The 23,247-nt window shown below is 44.0% G+C and overlaps 2 protein-coding genes across 2 annotated transcripts in view; one reads left to right on the top strand and one right to left on the bottom strand.

Moving 5' to 3' along the window:
- The window catches only part of LOC126213061 (tRNA-dihydrouridine(47) synthase [NAD(P)(+)]-like), a 213,678-nt gene extending 210,880 nt beyond the window's left edge, over positions 1-2,798 (bottom strand). Inside the window, exons 1-2 of the mRNA XM_049940635.1 lie at positions 2,542-2,798; positions 2,083-2,228 (exon numbers count right to left, since the gene is read on the bottom strand). Coding sequence (XP_049796592.1) covers positions 2,083-2,228; positions 2,542-2,624 — 229 coding nt within the window. The 5' untranslated portion in view covers positions 2,625-2,798. The remainder of the gene's footprint in view (positions 1-2,082; positions 2,229-2,541) is intronic.
- Positions 2,799-3,069: 271 nt separating this feature from the next.
- LOC126212967 (uncharacterized) overlaps positions 3,070-23,247 on the top strand; it is a 52,171-nt gene continuing 31,993 nt past the window's right edge. Inside the window, exon 1 of the mRNA XM_049940492.1 lies at positions 3,070-4,202. Within this exon, the coding sequence (XP_049796449.1) occupies positions 3,187-4,202 (1,016 nt within the window). The 5' untranslated portion in view covers positions 3,070-3,186. The remainder of the gene's footprint in view (positions 4,203-23,247) is intronic.

The following is a 23,247-nucleotide window of genomic DNA, read 5'->3' as shown; positions in this document are numbered from 1 at the left end:
TTTATCTCATCATACATTTCATCAATCTCTTCATCATCTGCGGAGCTAGTTGGCATATAAACTTGTACTACTGTAGTAGGCATGGGCTTTGTGTCTATCTTGGCCACAATAATGCGTTCACTATACTGTTTGTAATAGCTTACCCACAGTCCTATTTTCCTATTCATTATTAAACCCACTCCTGCATTACCCCTATTTCATTTTGTATTTATAACTCTGTATTCACCTGACCAAAAGTCTTGTTCCTCCTGCCACCGAACTTCACTAATTCCCACTATATTTAACTTTAACCTATCCATTTCCCTTTTTAAATTTTCTAACCTACCTGCCCGATTAAGGGATCTGACATTCCATGCTCCGATCCGTAGAACGCCAGTTTTCTTTTCCTGATAACGACGTCCTCCTGAGTAGTCCCCACTCATAGATCTGAACGGGGGACTATTTTACCTCCGGAATATTTTACCCAAGAGGACGCCATCATCATTTAACCATACAGTAAAGCTGCATGTCCTCAGGAAAAATTACGCATGTAGTTTCTCCTTGCTTTCAGCCAAACACAGTACCAGCACAGGAAGGCCGTTTTGGTTAGTGTTACAAGGCCAGGTCAGTCAATCATCCAGACTGTTGCCCCTGCAGCAACTGAAAAGGCTGCTGCCCTGTTCAGGAACCACACGTTTGTCTGGCCTCTCAACAGATACTCCTCCATTGTGGTTGCACCTGCGGTACGGCTATCTGTATTGCTGAGGCACGCAAGCCTCCCCACCAATGGCAAGGTCCATGGTTCATGGACCAAACATTTGCAAATCTAAATGCATTCCTAAAACGTAAATCAACTACCAAGCTGCTCAGTAAATTGAGGAGGTGGTAGCAGCATCAAGAACAAGGAATTCAGGTTGCAGATATGTGTCTACACCTTGAGAAAGTTTTTCACTGCGTGAACATTACTATCCTACACGATAAGCTATATAACAGTGGCACAAGAGGCGCTGCTTCTAACTTAATCAACTACTGAGTAACTGGAAACAGCTTGTCATCCTTAAACACAAAATGGTGTTCAAAAACTAAAATTACAACTATAAAATATGATGTGCCACATTGTTCAGTATTGAGCCCTCTTCTGTTTTTTATTAATGTGAATGGCACTCAGTACTGTCCTGTAAGCTCCACAGTAATTATGTATGGAGATGATATTATTATTTATTATTATTATTATTATTATTATTATTGTAGTTGTAAAAACACATGTACTGTATATTAAAAAAACTGTACAACAACATATTTTCTCACTGTCATCAGTAGAATACTATTATTAAAGGAAAAAATTACACACACAAACACAGACACTCTATGAAAATTATCCACATTATACAAGATTAAAATTAACCAATGCACTCCTAGGTATAGTTTTCACTATTATGCTTCAGCTTAAGAAATTTCTTCTAAAAAACTCTTCCTACTCATTACAAGAAAATCATTGTTACAAGCAAAGTAAGAACTGTTCTGAAAAAAAAAAAAAAAAAGTAAATAGTAACAAATCATCTATTTAAAAATTGACATATTTTACCATGTGGCAATAAGATGTACATTCACTGAAATGTGTTAAATGACTTGGTATTGGCCATGGAGCGTAACTATATTTGTTTATATACCTGTGCAAAGCTCTTTAGTGGATTAAGCACTTCTGAAGATGTCACGTACTGGCCCAAAACCAGTAATGTGAATATATATATATAAGTAATGGTAATATGATAAATTATTACACACACCATTTACCCCATGTTTAACCTCATCTGACGTAGTGCTGTGTTGCATATCATGAAATGTTTTTGTACATCTGCAATGAATTGTTAGACGATCAATAAAATATTATTATTATTATTATTGTTGTGTTTGAGGGAGCTAACGAGGGGCAGAGGACTCGTGTCAGCATCAACTATCACATTATATGTGTGCGACATATTAATTCACGTTTTGTACATTACCATGTGCTTGTCCTTTTTTTAAAAAAAAGAAAAGAAAAAATGTAATCCAGAGTAACAATTAATAAATAAACTATCACCAGCGAAAACAAACATAGCCTACCTTTGCGATTCTTTTTCTGTTCTTTGCTCCAACGTGCCTTCTTCTGTGGAGGCTGATTATCTTCATTTTCAGCTGGCTTCTCTCCATTCTCATTTTCGGTTTTCTCCACCTGAACTGCAACCATCTCGCGATCAGATATCACGTACCTGGCACATCAGATGAAAGTCATAGGACTAGTTAAACTCTAAAAATGGTTCAAATGGCTCTGAGCACTATGGGACTTAACATCTGTGGTCATCAGACACCTAGAACTTAGAACTACTTAAACCTAACTAACCTAAGGACATCACACACATCCATGCCCGAGGCAGGATTTGAACCTGCGACCTTAGCGGTCACGCGGTTCCAGACTGAAGCGCCTAGAACCGCATGGCCTCACCAGCCGGCTAGTTAAACTCTGAATGAGTTACAAAATATCCCTTCCTCGGTATTATTTCTATATGGTATAATAAGACTCACTCTTGTTTTATAAGAAGAACTCCGCCTTTGCTTTTTCCATTAACTTCAGCTGGTAAGTCCACGGCGACAGCAGTGCTAGCCATCTCTGAGAAGAGGAACCTTAACTTGTACCACAACAGAACGTCACGAACTAAAACTGCGAAGACGCTATCCAAAACCACGCCACGAGGAAGTATTTTACAAAGCCAACTTGCTTTCAATATTGTTTACATCCATACACACTCCACTCTGTCGTGGTCTCTGCCATTACGCAGATAATCATTGGTTATCAATTCTCTTGTGGATAGCCAACATTTCTGCGAAAAGAAGCAAACCAGAAAACACTGTTTCAGTAATAAAATTAAGTAATTGCCTTCGTCCAGTTCTTATATTCGTCAACCTTATCGATAAATATAATAAAATAATGCGAGCTTCATTGACGAAAGAAGTCACTAAACCCGTATAACCTATTCAGTATGTAGCATAATTAGATTGGCAGCGGCAAAGGATGCAATAGCTGTGTTGCCCGATTGTCATTTGGTTCTCAGTTCTCACTCAGTTTTTTTGTGTATGTTAGAATAGGGATGTAGTAAAATATCGATTTTTTATGGACAGAAACAGTTACTAACAATAAGTTCGTAAATTTCTTTGCTCGTTCTCCCAGACATGAGTACTGAGAAAGTCGGTTATTATTTTAATGAAGATTGCCGTCTGTTCTTGTCGAAATTTAAAGACAAGGGCTCCTTACAATTTGACGCTTTCGCTGCTGTATGGCAAGAAATGAAGTTTTCTTTCGTCCTGACACAGTGGAAATATTTGGGTGAGGTGCAAGAGATTGTGGAGGAATACTTAAAAGTTTGCAAGAGGATTTGGCTGAAGTCGGAAACAGTGGAGGAACGTGTTTGTGGTCTGTACTTACTGCGAGCAATTTATCTTAAACAACCTGCAGCACGGTACATGAAGATCAGCCTGTCGCACGATGATTGGCAGTGTCTGAAACATTTTTTGTACTTAATAAAGGATTTTCAGCAAAATGAAACTAGGTATGTACTACAAGAATTGTTCGAATTGAACGCATTTGTCTTCAGTGTACCCGACTGTACGCTGGGAGAAGGCAAAGAAGACGCTGGCTTCTTAGAGTCTCTGGGGACTCAGGTTACTAAAGTACATACGCAATACAGGGAGATGTTCTCGGCGTTGGAGCAAGAAAATAAGGAATACAATGAACAGAGAAGAGCGTGCCTGCGAGTTTATCCGGAACTCAGTTCGTTCTCAAATGCCGAAACTGATAGTTTGGTAGAACAGCTTATGGAAAGATTGACGGTGTTCGAAGATGAAGTCAGCAAAGTAGGGGATGATTTTAATGAAGCGAATGTGACTGTCATTGAAGACGTGGAAAGGAGGACATCGATGAAAAGAAAGAGGATTTCATATCGGGTGAAAGCGGTTGCTGATTGCTGCGAAACTGAAGAAAGCAGTGAGAGTGGAGACGACGGCAATATTTTAGATATGCCACAACTTCATTCCGAAGACAGCGATGAAGGAGTGGAAGACGAAGAGACGTGTGACGTTCCTATCGCCCGTCGCGTGGATAAAGGTGGCGTTCATATGAGCGACTTCGAGTTGTCGTCAGTTACTTCAGAGGACGACGAAGGATCGTCGAAATGCACCACAGCTACAGGGTATGTGAAAACGTGTTAACAGCCGTATGTAATAAGAGTGCATCGCTATTTCAAACCCCTCAGATTTCCATAGCGCACGCGAAATTTTTTTGCAAGATGCTTCGGACCATCGTATTTATTTTAAATAACTGTTGCGTTACAATTCGTTGTCAATTGAAGAAACATAAACATTCTTGGGTCGACAGAAGCGTCCGATCCCACGCGTAGGCTTTGACCCGTGACGTAAGGGTGTTGTCGTGTGTGACGTCATGACGGCGCGGAGTTTGATTTGAGTGTGGCTGTCTCCAGTTCTGTTTTATCTTATTTTATTTACTTTTCTGATCTGTTCGTTCTATCTCGTGAGATTTTTTTTAAATTTAAAAACACTTATTACTTATTTTAATTATTTGTTTCCTCCAATTTCTGTTTGTTTATTATATTTATCTTTCTGATCTGTTCCTTCTATCTCGTGAGATTTTTTTTTAAAAGACAAAAAACACTAATCAGCTACTGAAGCATCTTTATCTTCTATGGGTTGCAGGGGTTACGACCCATGGGGAGGTGGGTGGGTATTCATGCATGGCTGTCTTCACTTACACGTTGTAGCTACGCAAGGCGTCTACATTTGTTTATAACCCCTGCCCCCCACCCAAAACACCCCATTTCCCGCGCTTGTCCCGTTAGTGTCATTAGGCTTCTTGTGGAAAGTGTGTGTGTTTGTTTTTGTTTCCGCCATATTTGTGACGTCATGGGTCAAAGCAGACTGGCGGGATCGGACGCTTCCGTATTTCCACATTCTTTATATGAAAGCAACAGAGAACACACTCGTGATTAGAAGCTTTAAATGAGTGAATATTTAGTTACCACAGTGACATAAATTATTAGAGTCCAATTCTATTTCTATTTGGTACAGTTCCCACACATGTTGGCAGTATTGTAGAAGCAGTGGTACAAGTGATTTGTAAGCAATCTCCTTTGCAGACTGAGTGCACTTCCCCATTATTCTACCAATAAACTCAAGTCTACCAAATGCTTTACCCATAACTGAGTCTATGTGGTCATTCCATTTCATAACCCTACAAAGTGTTAACCTCAGGTGTTTGGCAGTGACTCACTGATATTATAGCCATAGGATACAACTTTTTTTGTTTTGTGGAGTGCACAATTTACATTTTTGAACATTTAAAGCAAATTGCCAATCTTGGCACCATTTCAAAGTCTTATCAAGATCTGACTGAATATTTATACTGCCTCTTTCATACAATACTTCATTACAGATAACTGCATCAGACTCTAAAAAGTCTGAGGTTACTATTAATGTTGTCTGCTAGGTCATTGATATACAACTTGTGAACAGCAAGGATCCCAACACACTTCCCTTGGGTGCACCTGAAGTTGCTAACTACATCTGATGATGACTCTCCATCCAGGATAACATGCTGCATCATGCTTACCAAAGAGTCCTCAATCCAATCAAAAATGTCGCTTGATTGTATTATCGACAATAGAAAATCCAGGATGAAATAATGTCGATGTTATGAAAAGGATAGATTGCTACTTACCTTATAATGGAATTTTGAGTCACAGACAGGCACAACAAAAAGACTGAAAAACAAGTGAGCTGGTAGGCACACACACACACACACACACACACACACACACACAGAGAGAGAGAGAGAGAGAGAGAGAGAGAGAGAGAGACTGGGGGGGCTAATGCAGCTTTTACACACATGGCCGAAAGATTACTTTTTTAGCAGTCTTTTTGTTGTGCCTGTCTACAACTCACCATATCCGCTATATGGTGAGTAGCAGTCCATCCTCTTCATAACATTGCTTTTGACAATAAGTGTAGGTGTGCTACTGAGTTAAATGCTTGTCAAAACTCAAGAAATACTGCATCTACCTGCTTGCCTTGATCCAAAGTGTGCAGTATGTCATGTGAGAAAAGTGTGAGTTGAATTTCACATGATCGATGTATTCAAAATTTGTGCTGGTTGGCATGGAGGAGGTCGTTTGAACCGTCGTCCTCCCGAATGTGAGTCCAGTGTGATAACCACTGCACCACCTTGCTCCATCCTTTTTTTTTTTAATGTAGACTGTGGCGAAAGACTAAGCTGCAGTGTAACTTGAGGTCTAGTTTAGGTTGAAAGGAGACAGTTCGGTCGTGAATTGGTAAAGCAGTATCAAAGGCTTCAACTAACCCAAAGTACCAAATGATCCACGAAAGCTCTTATTGACATGTTTGTCAGGTGTCCTCAGTCGCTACTAAGTGGATAAGTCTCAAACTGTGAACCCAAAGCCTTAGGGTTCAATTCTAAGTTATTCATGCCATTTTGCATGTCCCTCATCACTTATTTCACACCTGGAAATGATTTGTCAACATTAAGAATGCCAAGTTGCATCAAGGTGTGGTGCCAGCATTAAATTGTATGTTTCCTACATAACTGACTGTAAGTCAGCTCGAATGTTGGAGGAAAACGAGGCGATACCATTTCCAGTAGGGTCTTGCCTGTAGTAAAGCACTGTGGTACCGGAGACAGGGTTTGCACCCATACGCCAATCTCCAATTAATCTATATGTCCGAGCCTAGACCAGGATACCAATAACCCCCCCCCCCCTCCCCCTCCACACACACACACACACACACACACACACACACACACACACACACACACACACACAAAAACTATGAAAGCTGGTACCCCTATCTCCAATTCACCTATACAGCTCAACCCCAGAGTAAAAGTTCTCTTATGGTATCGGCGGCTTTTCTGTCACATGTCGCACTCGTTAATTGTATGAACAGTGAATGATGGGAAGTGAACATGACAAGTGAAGAGTTGGGTAGGACAAGATGGTGGAACCCATGAGAAAATACTTTCCGATAAATGTTGTAAGTGGACCAATGTTTTTTAATTAAATCTTGGGAGAAGGTAGATGGATCATTGTTTATTACCATAATAGTAGAGTCACAAGTTTGATATATTAGTAAACATTGTTCCATCTATCTTCTACCACGATTTAATTAAAAACATTAATCCACTTACTCAGCGATCGTGCAGACACCTAAGTGCACAGTTTATACTTTATGACATACTCTGTTTTATATGGCAGCATTCTGCACCATATATTCCATTGTGCCACAATGTAACTACATACATCCCTCACCATGACGACCGTAGCACACTAAATGACATAATAACATACCTCAAAGACATATTGACTCCACGTAATTAAACCACTAGAGCATGGCACCTCTTCATACACACTGCCCTCTCCAACAACATTTCACTTCCACTTCCAAAAAACATCGCGGCTTGATGGCATCACACAGCACATCGCGGCGCAGTGCAACTATGTTTTGGTTCGAAGTAAATGGGTGGTATCCTAGAACCAGGTATATGCGAATAAGCTTGTAGTTAATGAGAGCCTTAAACACAACTGCCTTTGTACTTCTACACAGTAACAAATGTTGTTATTCATTTATAGCATTCATGTTATCCAATCGGAAAGGATAACTTTCAGGGATGTAGGAAAATAATCTGTATGTTGTAGGACCTATTAGCAATAAACTACCACTATACTGCTATTCATACTTATGCCAGTTAAATCAAGTTAATTAGACAGCTGGAACTTTGGATAGCTCTGTCGCTTTCTCAGTTATTCTAAATAACTCCTTTCTGTCTGCTGTTGATAGCTTAATATTTAGTTGATTGTAATGATGTTGTTCAAAGAAAATGTTTACCCACGACTGTCCTAAGTACTGAATGCTGTTTGCATTACATTATAACGTATCCTGCAGCTTTATGACAGACACTAAAACTTGCCAAGCAGCTGACAGAACATGTAAATTCCTGAATTTACATACTCAGGTAATTTGTAGAAAGGGTGGCTAATTGAGGTGTGTTTATAACTTTCTTTTGAATTAGTAGTGATACTAAGTTTCTTTCTTTATGTTACACTGAAGCATGTTGAATATGTTACCTCCAAAGCACATAACTCCATTCAGAATCCTGGACAAGCAGGCAGTCAATGTGAAAATTATTTTTGTGTTTTGTATTGTAATTGTGTGCATCAAACGTCAGCCGAAACTGATTAGGCAGTACCGAAAATTCCATTTAAACCATTTGTGTTGACCTATGATGTCATCAAGATGGTAGCCACCCTATCTCCAGCATATTGTATATGGTGACCATAGCAACACTATATACACCTGTGAGCAAAGATAAAAATGACATGAAGTATTTAATTCCTGCAATAAAATTAAACTAATGGGACGAATATGGGAAGGAAGAGGTTTAGGATGGGAACAGGCTAAATATATGATAATATCAATAATGGCACTATCGCAAAACATATTATCCAAAAGATCGAGGACAAAAAATGCTCAACATTCAACACAACACTAGAAGAACGAAAACAATAGGAATTGCATATTTTACTAGATCCATATATCTCAAATGCAGCCCTCTATTATGAAAGACCCACATACAAGTCGAGAACCGAGAACTGCAAAGCCGGCCGAAGTGGCCGTGCAGTTAAAGGCGCTGCAGTCTGGAACCGCAAGACCGCTACGGTCGCAGGTTCGATTCCTGCCTCGGGCATGGATGTTTGTGACGTCCTTAGGTTAGTTAGGTTTAACTAGTTCTAAGTTCTAGGGGACTAATGACCTCAGCAGTTGAGTCCCATAGTGCTCAGAGCCATTTGAACCATTTTTGAGAACTGCAAATTTCACTTGACCAGTTATAATGCACACACACACACACACACACACACACACACACACAATTGCAAATCTAAACAAACATACTGTACTTAATTAACTAAAACCAAACAAAATACGAAAAAATGCATACCAACTAAAGCCACCAACAAGTAAAACTAAGTTGCTGCCTCCCCCCCCCCCCTTATGCCCCCACTCCTCTCACACCCAGCTCCTCTCTCTCTCTCTCTCTCTCTCTCTCTCTCTCTCTCTCTCACACACACACACACACACACACACACACACAAAACCTACAAGAACAAAACACAACTGTGATCTTTATGTGGGTTCCTGGTCACATTGATCTGACATGAAATGAGGCTGCTGACACTGCTGCCACGGCTATAGTCTTCTTACGTCAGCCTGCTAGTTCGTACATTCCCACATTCCCTTCCGTGATCTCTGTGTTGCCATGTGTCAACAGGCCGTGCCCCCCTGCGGTCCGGGGATTAGAATAGGCCCAAGGTATTCCTGCCTGTTGTAAGAGGTGACTAAAAGGAGTCTCGCATGTTTCGGCCTTTATGTGATGGTCCCCTGTAGGGTTTGACTTCCATTTTTCAAAATTTTCCTGAAGAGTGAGCAATTTGGGGAAGGGCACCTTCCATGGTGCATCTTGTCCATCATGTGCTGAGACCTATCGCATCCTATGTCGACCTGGATCTGCACTACCCCTCATTCTCCAACTGTTGGGTGAGATCACCCTCCTGGGTGTGTATTTTTCCATCAACTGTGCAGTATCATTTTCTACGCTGATAATGATAATGGACTTGAATGAGATTTTCACTCTGCAGCAGAGTGTGGACTGATATGAAACTTCCTGGCAGATTAAAACTGTGTGCCGGACCGAGACTCGAACTCGGGACCTTAAGGGTTCACAGGAGAGCTTCTGTGAAGTTTGGAAGGTAGGAGACGAGATACTGGCAGAAGTAAAGCTGTGAGGACGGGGCGTGAGTCGTGCTTGGGTAGCTCAGTTGGTAGAGCAGTAGAGCACTTGCCCGCGAAAGGCAAAGGTCCCGAGTTCGAGTCTCGGTCCGGCACACAGTTTTAATATGCCAGGAAGATAATGGACTTGTTTGCTTGGTTGCACCTGATATCCAGCGCAGTACCCAGTCCATTGTGGTGGGGCCACCATGTACCCTGCTTGTTGTAGACCCCTGACCACACAAGGATTGTTGCTCTGCTGATGCCTGCACCATTAACTCCCCATGTATGCCAAGGAGTAGATGCCCATGACCCTGGGGCATAAGGACTCCCAGCAATGGCCATGCTGCCACGTGGCCTTTGCTGTGGCTGGGTGGCACCCATGGAGAGGGCCTCTGGTCGCAGTGGGTGGCATCAGGACAGATGACACGCGATGAACCGTAGTACATCATCTCTTGGTGGTGGTCAAACACCAGCAGTCTCTAAGCATTCACGGGCTCAATTCAATGCACAGAAGTACGACCCCAAATCGTTCCCCTCCCTGGCCACACCATGGGAGGAACTTCAGGCTAAGGATGGCAGCGGCTCTTATTCGCCCTGGTACCTTGTATGTTCAAGAGCTGATGGGGAATCTTTCATGATGATGAAGCTTCAGCTTTTTGTTGAGCATTTTGAGGACATGGTTAGGGAGGTGGAAGGCTTGTCCAAAATGAGATCTGGGTCAGTCTTGATCAAAACGGCATCCTCTGCCCAGTCATGGGCGTTATTCGCTTGTGACAAGCTGGGAGACATTTCTGTAACCATCACGCCCCATAAGAGCTTAAATATGGTCCAGGGTATCATATTTCACAGGGTCCTCGTTTTGCAGTCTGACGATGAGCTGCACGCCAGTTTAGAGCGGTGAGGTGTACATTTTGTTCGGCGTGTCCATCGGAGTCTGAGGGTTAATCTGATCTACCGCTGTGATGTAAAGCCCTATATCCCTGCCCTAATGTGGTGCTATAAATGCTGGAAGTTTGGCCGTACGTCTTCCCACTGTACTTCCAGCGTCACATGTTGAGATTGCTGACGCCCCTTCACATCCCAATACCTCATGTGCTTCACCTCCCATCTGTGTCAAATGCGGAGAGCACCATTCCCCTTGCTCGCCTGACTGCAGGATTCACCAGAAAAAAAGGAAAATCATGGAGTACAAGACCCTGGACGGACTGACCTACACTGAGGCTAAGAGGAAATTTGAATGACTACATCCTGCATGTATGACGTCGTCTTATGCCACCGCCACAACATTTCTAGCCCCATCAGTTCCGCCAATCCCAGTCACGTCTCAGAGCCAGAAGACTACACCTGCCCCCTCGATAGTGGGGGCCACTTCCCTCCCTGTTGCTCCTACACCACTTACTTCAGGAGCACACCCCCCCCCCCCCCCCCCACACACACACACACACACACCACCACCACCACGAACCATCAGGAATATCAGTCCCCACTTCTGCGCCGGAGAAGTAGAAGTCTTTTTCAGCTCCTCTCGCTAGAAAGAGGTCCCTTGGGTCACTACCTTCCCAGGTTTCTGCTAGTGGGAAAGGTGACACCCGCCAGTGGCTGAAGAGCCCAAAAGCAGCTGGTTGTAGGGCTTCACACCCATCCTCAGTCCCAGAGACTGAATCAGTGAAGTCCTCCCAGCCAGGGAAACCCAAGGAGCAGCAAGAGAAATCCAAAAAGAAGATCCCAAGACCAAGGGAATTGCGATGGCACCCAACCACCGCTACCTACAAGTTCTGCGTCTGTGGATGAGGTGGAGATTCTGGCGTCCGCTGAGGACCTAGATCTCACTGGACCCTCAGACACAACGGGTATAGACTCCTCAGGGAATAAGTCAGTGGCAGCAGGTGACCCTGAGGCATAAACTGCCTCATTGAATGTTCCATGCCTTCCCGGTCTCACGATGACATCATCCTCCAGTGGAATTGCGGTGGTGTTTTCTTCCGCCCGGCTGAGCTGCAGCAACTGTTATGCTTTACACCTGCTTTCTGCATTGCCCTCCAGGAAACTTGGTTCACGGCTATAAGGAATATTACAGGAACCGTAGCGACTATAATCGAGTGTCAGATGGAGTTTGCATTTATGTCCTAAACTCGGTCTGTTGTGAAACTGTGCCCCTTCAAACCCCTCTTGAAGCTGTCACTATCAGAATAAAAATGACACAGGAAATAACTGTCTGCAATGTATATCTTCCTCCAAATGGTGCAGTACATCTGAATGTATTAGCTGCACTGATTGATTAACTTCCTAAACCTTTCCTACTTTTGGGAGGTTTTAACTCCCATAACCCCTTTGGGGTCGCACTGTGCTTACTGGCCGAGGCAGAGATGTCGAAACTTTACTGTCTCAGTTTGACTTCTGCTTCTTAAATACTACTCATGGTAGTTACTCGGCCATTGATTTATCAATTTGGAGCCTGGGACATCTCCCATCTATCCACTGGAGAGTACATGATAACCTGTGTGGTAGTGACCACTTTCCTATCTTCCTGTCACTGCCCCGGCGTCAGACACAAGGATGCCTTCCCAAATGGACTTTAAAGAAGGCAGACTGGGAAACTTTCACCTCTGCTGTCACCATTGAATCTCCCTCTCACGGGAACATCAATGTGACGGTTGAGCAGGTGACTACAACAATCCTTTCTGCAGCAGAAAACACGATCCCTCGCTCTTTAGGGCGCCCCCGGCAAAAGGCAGTCCATTGGTGGTCGGCAAAAATCACTGAAGCAATTAAGGAGTGTCGGCGAGCTCTACAGTGGCATAATTGGCACCCTTCCCTGGAGCACCTCATAGCCTTTAAATGACTCTGTGCCCGCATTCACCAACTTATCAAATGACGGAAGCAGGAGTGTCGGAAGAGATACACCTCGACCATCGGGTGCCGTACATCATCTTCCTAAGTCTGGGCACGGACCAAACGTGTTTTCGGGTACCAGGCCCCAACAGGTGTTCCTGGTGTTAACATAAATGGTGTGTTATCTACCGACACTATTGAGATTGCTGAGCACTGTGCTCGAGCCTCTGAGTCAGAGAATTACCCCCCCAGCCTTTCACAATCTCGAGTGGTGGCTGGAAGGGAAAGTCCTGTCGATCACTACACACCACAGTGAATCCTATAACGCCCCATTTACAGAGTTAGCGCTCCTCGGTGCCATTGCACATTGCCCTAACACTGCTCCTGAGTCAGATCAGATCCACAGTCAGATGATTAAACATCTCTCATATGACTACAAGTGACATCTCCTAGTCACCTTCAACCGGATCTGGTACGATGGCGTCTTTCCGTTGCAGTGTCAGGAGAGCACCATCATTCCAGTGCTCAAACCTGGTAGAAACCTGCTCGATGTGGATAGCTATCGGCCCATCAGCGTCTTTGTAAGCTGCTGGAACATACGGTGTGTCGGCGGTTGGGTTGGGTGCTGGAGTGACGTGGCCTGCAGGCTCTATGTCAGGGCAGCTTCCGCCAGGGTCGCTCTACCGCTGATAATCCTCTGTTCCTCGAGTCTGTCATGCGAACAGCCTTTTCCAGATGCCAACACCTGGTTGCCATCTTTTTTTGATTTCCTGAAAGCATATGACACGACCTCGCGACATCATATGCTTGCCACATTATACAAGTGGGGACTCCGGGGCCCGCTCCAGATTTTTATCCAGAATTTCCTGTCGCTTAGTACTTTTCGTGTCAAAGGTGGTGCCTCCCACGGTTTCCCCATATCCAGGAGACTGGGGTCCTGCAGGACTCTGTATTGAGTGTATCTCTAATTTTAGCGGCTATTAACGGTCTAGCAGCAGCTCTAGGGCCATCCGTCTCACCTTCTCTGTATGCAGGCGACTTCTGCATTTCGTACTGCTCCACCAGTACCGGTGTTGCTGATCGGCGCCTACAGGGAGCCATCCACGAGGCGCAGTCGTGGGCTCCAGCTCACGGTTTCCAGTTTTCGGCCGCAAAGTCGTGTGTCGTGCACTTCTGTCGGCATCGTACCGTTCGTCCGGAACCAGAACTTTACCTTAATGATGATCCACTCACTGTAGTGGAGACATACCGATTCTTAGGACTGGTTTTCGATGCCCGATTGACTTTGCTTCCTCACCTCCGTCAGCTTAAGCGGAAGTGCTGGCAGCATCTCAGTGCCCTCCACTGCCTGAGCGACACCAACTGGGGTGCAGATTGCTCTACGTTACTTCAGCTCTACAGAGCCCTTGTCGAATCCCGCCTCGACTGTGGGAGTCTGGTTCATTGTTCGGTGGCACCCTCGGCGTTACGTTTACTCGAACCGGTGCACCACTGTGGTGTTTGCCTAGCGACAGGAGCTTTTAGGACGAGTCTGGTGACCGGCGTCCTCGTGGAGAGCGGAGTCCCTCCATTGCAGGTGCACAACTTCTGGCCACGTTCGTAGTTCTCCTGCGCATCCGAATTGTCTCCTTATCCCACCCGCGACAGTTCATCTCCCGCGTTGGTGGCCCAGGTCAGGCCTTCCAAATGCAGTTCGTGTCCGATCCCTGCTTTCCGAACTGGAGTCCTTGCCTTTCCCACCTACACTCGAGGTCCATTCACGTACACACCTCCACGGTGTACACCTAGACCGCGGCTTTCTCTACACATTTCACGTGGTCCTCAGGGCTCAGTTAACCTCACAGCTCTCCGCTGCCACGAAGTGGTTTACACTGACGGCTCGATGGCTGATGATCACATCGGCTTCGCATATGTCTGTGGAGGACATATTGAACAGCATTCCTTGCTCGATGGCTGCAGTGTTTTCACTGCCGAGCTGGTGGCTATATCTTGTGCTCTCGAGCACATTCGTTCATGCTATGGGGAGTCGTTTCTTCTGTGTACTAGAGATGGGCAAACTGAAACACGTAACTGTTTCGAAACAAATGAAACAGTACAATGTAATGTTTCGATACGCTGTTTCGAAACCGTGAAACAGTTTGTGTTTTATAATTTAATAAACCTACACATTGAATGTCTACTGTATAAGTATGTCCATATAAACACAAATGAAGTGCGAGAGCGCTAATCATATCGCAGAAAGTGTGAAACTATCACTTAGGCGTTTTGGCAGTTCCATATTTCATGCAGCAAATGCGCTGCTTTCATGTCGTGTCACTTTCATACTTTGCAATTGGCTGAGGACAGCCATAGCTGAAGACAGAGGAACCACCACGAACGGAACTGGAGGTGGTGGGAGCAAAATGCAGAAACAACGGATATGCTACTGGGATTCCCACATTCCGTTAGTATGGGTAATATACCCATCCTGCTAATTTCCATGCACACAAAGGGAATCATTGTGGATAATAGGCACAGTGACTATAGACTCACAAATAACGCCAAATAATTCGAATAAATAACAAAATATAACAGAAAAAAATTTTGTCTTTCAAGGTGTTTCGAATCGTTACTATAAATGCACCATGCTTCCCATCCCTTCCTGTTCACCATTACACTATCAGTGATATGTCAAACAGATTGCTTGCAATTATACCTACACCAAATTTGTATATATGTCTAATAACTGTCACTCTACGCCTTTTTTTTGTTCAAAATGTTGTAGGCTTACTTGCGTTTCTTAATATGATTACTGTACATGAACAGAGAAGCGTATGTTATAAAAAAAAGTGTAATTTAACTGAATGATTTTCACATATTTATTATTTTGAATGTGAATAGTATGCGTTGTTTTATTGTTCGGTTAGTGTTTATAAAGCAGATGTTACGTCATTTCGGAATAGGACAGTCAACTAGAAACGAAGCTTCATTTTCGGATATCTTAAGCTTCATGCTATTGCTTGTCAAAAAGATTTCGACACTCTCGAAAGTGTTTCACGAAGTGGTATGTTGTGTTTCAGTACCTGTGCCGAACCCGAATCTCGTCCGACACAGAGTGGAATGAAACATCACTGTTTCGATACAATTAGTCCGTTCCGAGCACAGGTGGACTGAAACAGCTTTATTTTGAAACAACGATACAGTTTCTGTGTCTGGCTCGAGATCGAATCTGGTCCGGTTATCCGAGACAGGGGCGGAGTGAAACACTACTGTTTCGAAACAGTGAACCACAGCCGTTCCGAAACACCGAAACAGTTCCACGTATCGATACACTGTATCGAAACATAGAAACAGTGGCCAAGTCTACTGTGTACTGACTCCTTGAGCAGCCTAGAAGCTATCGACCAGTGCTAGCTTCACCATCCTTTAGTAGTGACCATTCAGGAGTCCGTCTATGCCCGGGAACGGTCCAGTCGTTCAGTGGTGTTTGTCCGGACCCCCGGTCACGTCGGAATCCCAGGCGACAAACTTGCCGACGGGCTGCACGGAAACTGCTTACGGAGATTGTCTTGTCTGCAACTGACCTGTGTTCAGTACTACGCCGTAAGGTTTTGCGTCTTTGGGTGACAGAATGGCACGGCCATAGTATGCACGACAAAGTGCGTACCATTAGAGGGGGCTACGAATGTGCGGAAGACCTCCACGCGGGCCTCTTGCAGTGACTGGGTGGTCCTCTGTCGGCTCCGCATTGGTCACGCTCGGGTGACACACGGCTGCCTCCTGTGCCGTGATGACGCACCTCGGTGTGTCTGTGCGGCGCCCAGCTGACAGTGACCCGTATCTCAGTGAACCGTCCCTCTTTGGCTGCCCTGTGACGGACTCTTCGGTTACTGGACTCGTTGCCATTATTTTTGGCTGACAACACCTCATCCACTAATTTAGTTTTACATTTTGTATGTGACGGTCGGTTTTATCGTCGTGTATAAGTTTTCGTGTGTGTCCTTTGTCCCTTTGTGTTCTCCACTCTAATGCTTTTAGGCCGGATGTTTTAATGTGTCGCAGAGTGGCTGGCTTTTCCTTTTTATTCTCGTGGTCGGCCAGCCACGGTCATCTGCTCCCTTATTTTTATCCCTTCTACCTGTTTCTTGCTCTCTCTGTGGTTTTCTTTTCCTATTTTGCCTGTAGTAGTGTTAGTTGTCCTTCTGTCGTTCTTCTGGTTCTTCCAGTCTCCTGTTATTGTGCTGCACGTCTCCTTCCTTTTCTTCTTTCCCTCGTGTAATTATTTTACCGGGAACAAGGGACCGTTGACCTCGCAGTTTGGTCCCTTTTCTCCCTCCTGTGGACCGACCGACCGACAGGTGGTGTCACTTCGGCATCACCACTGGTCCTCCCTTCACGGGAACGAGCTCCGGGTTAAGCCTCTCCTAGCGACTTGGACAACCTCCTCTCGGCTCTTTTGCCCTGAGGACATCATTTTAACTAGGTTGCGCATTGGGCACTGTCTTTTTAGCTGTCGCCATTTGTTAAGTGGTGCTCCCCTACCACTTTTTGCACATTGCACCCAACTTTTAACCGTCTGCCATTTCCTGACTGAGTGCGCTTCTTTTAACGGTTATGTTCCCATTTGTGTTTGCTGTGTGAGCTATCAGCCGTTCTAATGAACGAAGCACGGGCTGTCAACCGCATTTTACTTTTTATCTGTTGTAGCAATATGGCAAAGGCCATTTAATTTTTAGTTCTGGACATTCATTTCTCTATGGAGTATTTTATAGACCTTTCTCCATGTTCCTGTTTTAAGCTGTCTTCTCTCCCATCGATTGGGATTGACATGTTGTTGTTTTTAAGTCCTCTCTTTTTCTTTGTGTTTTACGGTTTTGACATGGGCACGTATGACCCTTGTTGTTTTTGCTTCCTAAAACAAAAACAAAAAAACAAAAGAATCACAGAATCACTCTGTATCATACTTACATTTACAGGCACTGGCACCTGTAACTTTAACGCTCTGCAATGTCGTCGGATGTTGTTTCCGGACATGGGTTCCTGAGTAAAAATTGGTCTACTAAGTCCCCTCGACAACCTCTAGAAGTGTGTAACACGAATTGTGAAATATCCTGTATACTCCTAAAATGTGCTAGAGTTTCCTGCTGTGTTAAGTGGTTGAGTATCCATGAGATTCTGACTAAGTGCCCATTGGCTACAGTCAAGTGGTCGCTGCTGTGTGGTTTGCTACTGTCATCTGTTTCGGGTTCCGCTGGATAGGTCAGGAGTCCACTACACGCAACAAGCGGCTACACGGGTAGCAGGGGTTGTGTGGCGTGGGCTGGGCAGTTTTTTAGGTTAGATGGCCTTGGGCAAGTACAGAAAGGGCAACAGCCTCAACGGGTGCGGAGCAAAGTCAGGACATGCGGGGACCAAGCAGCAATCGGTATTGTAATTGTCAACTGTCGAAGCTGCATTGGTAAAGTACCGGAACTTCAAGCGCTGATGGAAAGCACCGAAGCTGAAATCGTTATAGATATAGAATGCTGGCTGAAGTCAGAGCTAAATTCAGCCGAAATTTTTACAAAGGCACAGACGGTGATTAGAAAGGATAGATTGCATGCAACCGGTGGTGGCGTGTCTGTCGCTGTTAGTAGTAGTTTATCCTGTAGTGAAGTAGAAGTGGATAGTTCCTGTGAATTATTATGGGTGGAGGTTACACTCAACAACTGAGCTAGGTTCATAATTGGCTCCTTTTACCGACCTCCCGACTCAGCAGCATTAGTGGCAGAACAACTGAGAGAAAATTCGGAATACATTTCACATAAATTTTCTCAGCATGTTATAGTCTTAGGTGGAGATTTCAATTTACCAGATATAGACTGGGACACTCAGATGTTTAGGACGGGTGGTAGGGACAGAGCATCGAGTGACATTATACTGAGTGTACTATCCGAAAATTACCTCGAGCAATTAAACAGAGAACCGACTCGTGGAGATAACATCTTGGACCTACTGATAACAAACAGACCCGAACTTTTCGACTTTGTGAGTGCAGAACAGGGAATCAGTGATCATAAGGCCGTTTCAGCATCCCTGAATATGGAAGTTAATAGGAATACAAAAAAAGGGAGGAAGGTTTATCAGCAAGAGTAATAGAAGGCAGATTTCAGGCTACCTAACAGATCAAAACGAAAATTTCTGTTCTGACACTGACAATGTTGAGTGTTTATGGAAAAAGTTCAAGGCAATTGTAAAATGCGTTTTAGACAGGTACGTGCTGAGTAAAACTGTGAGGGCCGGGAAAAACCCACCGTGGTACAACAACAAAGTTAGGAAACTACTGCGAAAGCAAAGAGAGCTTCACTCCAAGTTTAAACACAGCCAAAACCTCTCAGACAAACAGAAGCTAAACGATGTCAAAGTTAGCGTAAGGAGGGCTATGCGTGAAGCGTTCAGTGAATTCGAAAGTAAAATTCTATGTACCGACTTGACAGAAAATCCTAGGAAGTTCTGGTCTTACGTTAAATCAGTAAGTGGCTCGAAACAGCATATCCAGACACTCCGGGATGATGATGGAATTGAAACAGAGGATGACACGCGTAAAGCTGAAATACTAAACACCTTTTTCCAAAGCTGTTTCACAGAGGAAGACCGCACTGCAGTTCCTTCTCTGAATCCTCGCACAAACGAAAAAATGGCTGACATCGAAATAAGTGTCCAAGGAATAGAAAAGCAACTGGAATCACTCAACAGAGGAAAGTCCACTGGACCTGACGGGATACCAATTCGACTCTACACAGAGTACGCGAAAGAACTTGCCCCCCTTCTAACAGCCGTGTACCGCAAGTCTCTAGAGGAACGGAGGGTTCCAAATGATTGGAAAAGAGCACAGGTAGTCCCAGTCTTCAAGAAGGGTCGTCGAGCAGAAGCGCAAAACTATAGACCTATATCTCTGACGTCGATCTGTTGTAGAATTTTAGAACATGTTTTTTGCTCGAGTATCATGTCGTTTTTGGAAACCCAGAATCTACTCTGTAGGAATCAACATGGATTCCGTAAACAGCGATCGTGTGAGACCCAACTCGCTTTATTTGTTCACGAGACCCAGAAAATATTAGATACTGGCTCCCAGGTAGATGCTATTTTTCTTGACTTCCGGAAGGCATTCGATACAGTTCCGCACTGTCGCCTGATAAACAAAGTAAGAGCCTACGGAATATCAGACCAGCTGTGTGGCTGGATTGAAGAGTTTTTAGCAAACAGAACACAGCATGTTGTTATCAATGGAGAGACGTCTACAGACGTTAAAGTAACCTCTGGCGTGCCACAGGGGAGTGTTATGGGACCATTGCTTTTCACAATATATATAAATGACCTAGTAGATAGTGTCGGAAGTTCCATGCGGCTTTTCGCGGATGATGCTGTAGTATACAGAGAAGTTGCAGCATTAGAAAATTGTAGCGAAATGCAGGAAGATCTGCAGCGGATAGTCACTTGGTGCAGGGGGTGGCAACTGTCCCTTAACATAGACAAATGTAATGTATTGCGAATACACAGAAAGAAGGATCCTTTATTGTATGATTATATGATAGCGGAACAAACACTGGTAGCAGTTACTTCTGTAAAATATCTGGGAGTATGCGTGCGGAACGATTTGAAGTGGAATGATCATATAAAATTAATTGTTGGTAAGGCGGGTACCAGGTCGAGATTCATTGGGAGAGTGCTTAGAAAATGTAGTCCATCAACAAAGGAGGTGGCTTACAAAACACTCGTTCGACCTATACTTGAGTATTGTTCATCAGTGTGGGATCCGTACCAGATCACGATGACGGAGGAGATAGAGAAGATCCAAAGAAGAGCGGCGCGTTTCGTCACAGGGTTATTTGGTAACCGTGATAGCGTTACGGAGATGTTTAATACACTCAAGTGGCAGACTCTGCAAGAGAGGCGCTCTGCATCGCGGTGTAGCTTGCTCGCCAGGTTTCGAGAGGGTGCGTTTCTGGATGAGGTATCGAATATATTGCTTCCCCCTACTTATACCTCCCGAGGAGATCACGAATGTAAAATTAGAGAGATTAGAGTGCGCACGGAGGCTTTCAGACAGTCGTTCTTCCCGCGAACCATACGCGACTGGAACAGGAAAGGGAGGTAATGACAGTGGCACGTAAAGTGCCCTCCGCCACGCACCGTTGGGTGGCTTGCAGAGTATAGATGTAGATGTAGATGTAGATGTAGATCCTTATAAACAGCGTGTTTCAGGATGTCTTCAGCAAATGTTGGGGGATGAAAGATTACACAATGATGATAATTTTTTGTTGAGGAACATGAATGCTCTGATCTGCCGTTTTTGAGTTACACACCTCGTCACGATGTGCGCCGCCATGTAGTGATGTGCTTCACCCATCCTAGTGAGGGTGTTATTTTGTGGAGTCATTCTTGTCCTGACACTCAGCCTGTGTTGTCATAATACTGTATCTTCAATGTTGTGCAGCTTATTAGTCCTGATTATGTGTTAGACAGAGGAGAGGGGAAATGGAAAAGCAGCTCTTTGTATCTAGGAAAATCAGTTCCATTTCAGAATACACTCACATTCCAGTTCCTAGGCTATAATTTGTGGACATTTACAAGAAATTGGGAGTTTGTGTCCTCAGCATGTAGGTGGTGGCAGGTATGGATAAAAGTCTAGAATAGGACCAGTGGAGTACTTGTTTGTTTTGTGCAGGAAAGTTGTCAGCACTGGCTGTGAGGTACGATGGGAAAAAAAAGAACGTGTCTCAGTTGTTTGTGTTATGCAGCCAATGAGATAACAGCAGACAGACGATATGTTTTGAAGTAGTACACTCGGAAGAAAGGGTGAAACATTGCTGTAAGTGTCGATTACAAATTGAATTGCTTCTTGTTTGAGTCGCAGCTATTGAAACTGTGCTAATATCTGCGAACTGAGGACAGTGTCGCAACCTGTGATATATTCAAAAAAGCAGCGAAATATTTCTCTACTCTGTATTGCTACGCAATCGATCTGTGCAAGCACACGGAGTTAGTGGATCACTGGTCCCCCCCCCCCTTTTTTTTTTTGGTAAATCATGGGTGGAAACATGTGGATCAATGTTTTTAATTAAAACATGAGAGAAGATAGGTGGATCTATGTTTATTAATACATTGAACATGGGACTCTATTGTGAATAAACATTGATTCGCTTACCTTCTCCCATCATTTAGTTAAAATACATTGATCCACTTACTCAGTGTGCTCAGGCACTCAATTGCATAGTCATTTCACCGCCACATATGACTCATTTTTGTGTCTCTGCAATTAATCCATGAGAGATGCACCAACGAACGTCACCATATGGGACTAAATCAGTCCACCTTATAACACTCGCTGCCATAATTACAAAATATTTCTCTCAAAACTCACCAATACACTGAAAAACAGCAAACAAGACAAGGGTTTCAATATCGCTGCTAGAAATACATTGCCTCCCTGCTCGCCTCTCATTTATTATGTCAAAGAATCGTCCCGTTGGTTACGCAGAACTTACGGTTTGCCATCCTACGAGCAGTAGATAAGCACCACCGTGACTGCTGCTGGCCCCGATCTAGACTTTAGGTGCAGGTGTGAGGTGATCTGTTGATTAAGCATTGAATCTTCAAGCAGCACATATCTGTTTGGAGAGTTTTGCTGGAGCACAACCTACACATGTACCATCTTCTCAGAGTGCAGGTTTTAACACCAGCTGATTACCCACATCGTATGCAGTTTGTGCATCAAAGAGTGAATTATGTTTTATTTTCTGATGAGGCTTTCTTTAATTGCAGGGGCAGTCACATCTGGAATTATGAGCGCACACATGCAGTTGCTATTAAATTACACCAATGAACGTCGTCTGGAAACGTGTGTGGGAATTGTGGATAATCATATTCTGAGACCTGTAATACTGCCACCTCGGTTGACTGGAGCAGCTTGTTTACAGTTCCTGCAGGCCACATTTCTGGAACTGCTGTACAATTTATAGCATGCTGTGTACTGAGGCCTCAGGTTCCTGCTTGATGGAGCCCCAGCACACTTCAGCATTCACGGGTGGCACAGCTAACTGTCAATTTTGGGGACCATCGGGTAGGACAAGGCAACCTGTCGTATGGCCAGTGCATTCACCTGACTTGATTCCCCTTGCTCACTTTTTCTGGGGACATGTCAAGGATACAGTTCTCATTATTCCAATTGCCACTAGAGCTTAGCTGATAGCCCAAATCACTGATGCATTCCACCAGGTCTGACAATACGATATTTCACTGCCAGTGTTGTTCAGAATTATGATGCAAAGGCACTGCATTATGAAACACACTATATTTATTCACAGTTACGAATATGGACAACCATCAGCTGTATAATTGAATGATGACAATGAAAATTTGCACCCAACTGGGACTAGAACCCGAATTTTTCACTTATTGCAATCACTTGCCTTAGAGTTGGGCCATCTGAGCAAGGCCAAACTTCCATATGTCATCACCCATATATCTACCACCAGCATCCAAGTTCAAAGTAATAAACATTGCAGTGACTACAGCCATTGTGAAATA

This window comes from Schistocerca nitens, chromosome 11, assembly GCF_023898315.1.
Source record: "Schistocerca nitens isolate TAMUIC-IGC-003100 chromosome 11, iqSchNite1.1, whole genome shotgun sequence".
NCBI classification, from domain to species: Eukaryota; Metazoa; Arthropoda; class Insecta; order Orthoptera; family Acrididae; genus Schistocerca; species Schistocerca nitens.
This window is presented reverse-complemented; position numbering and strand designations above follow the sequence as displayed.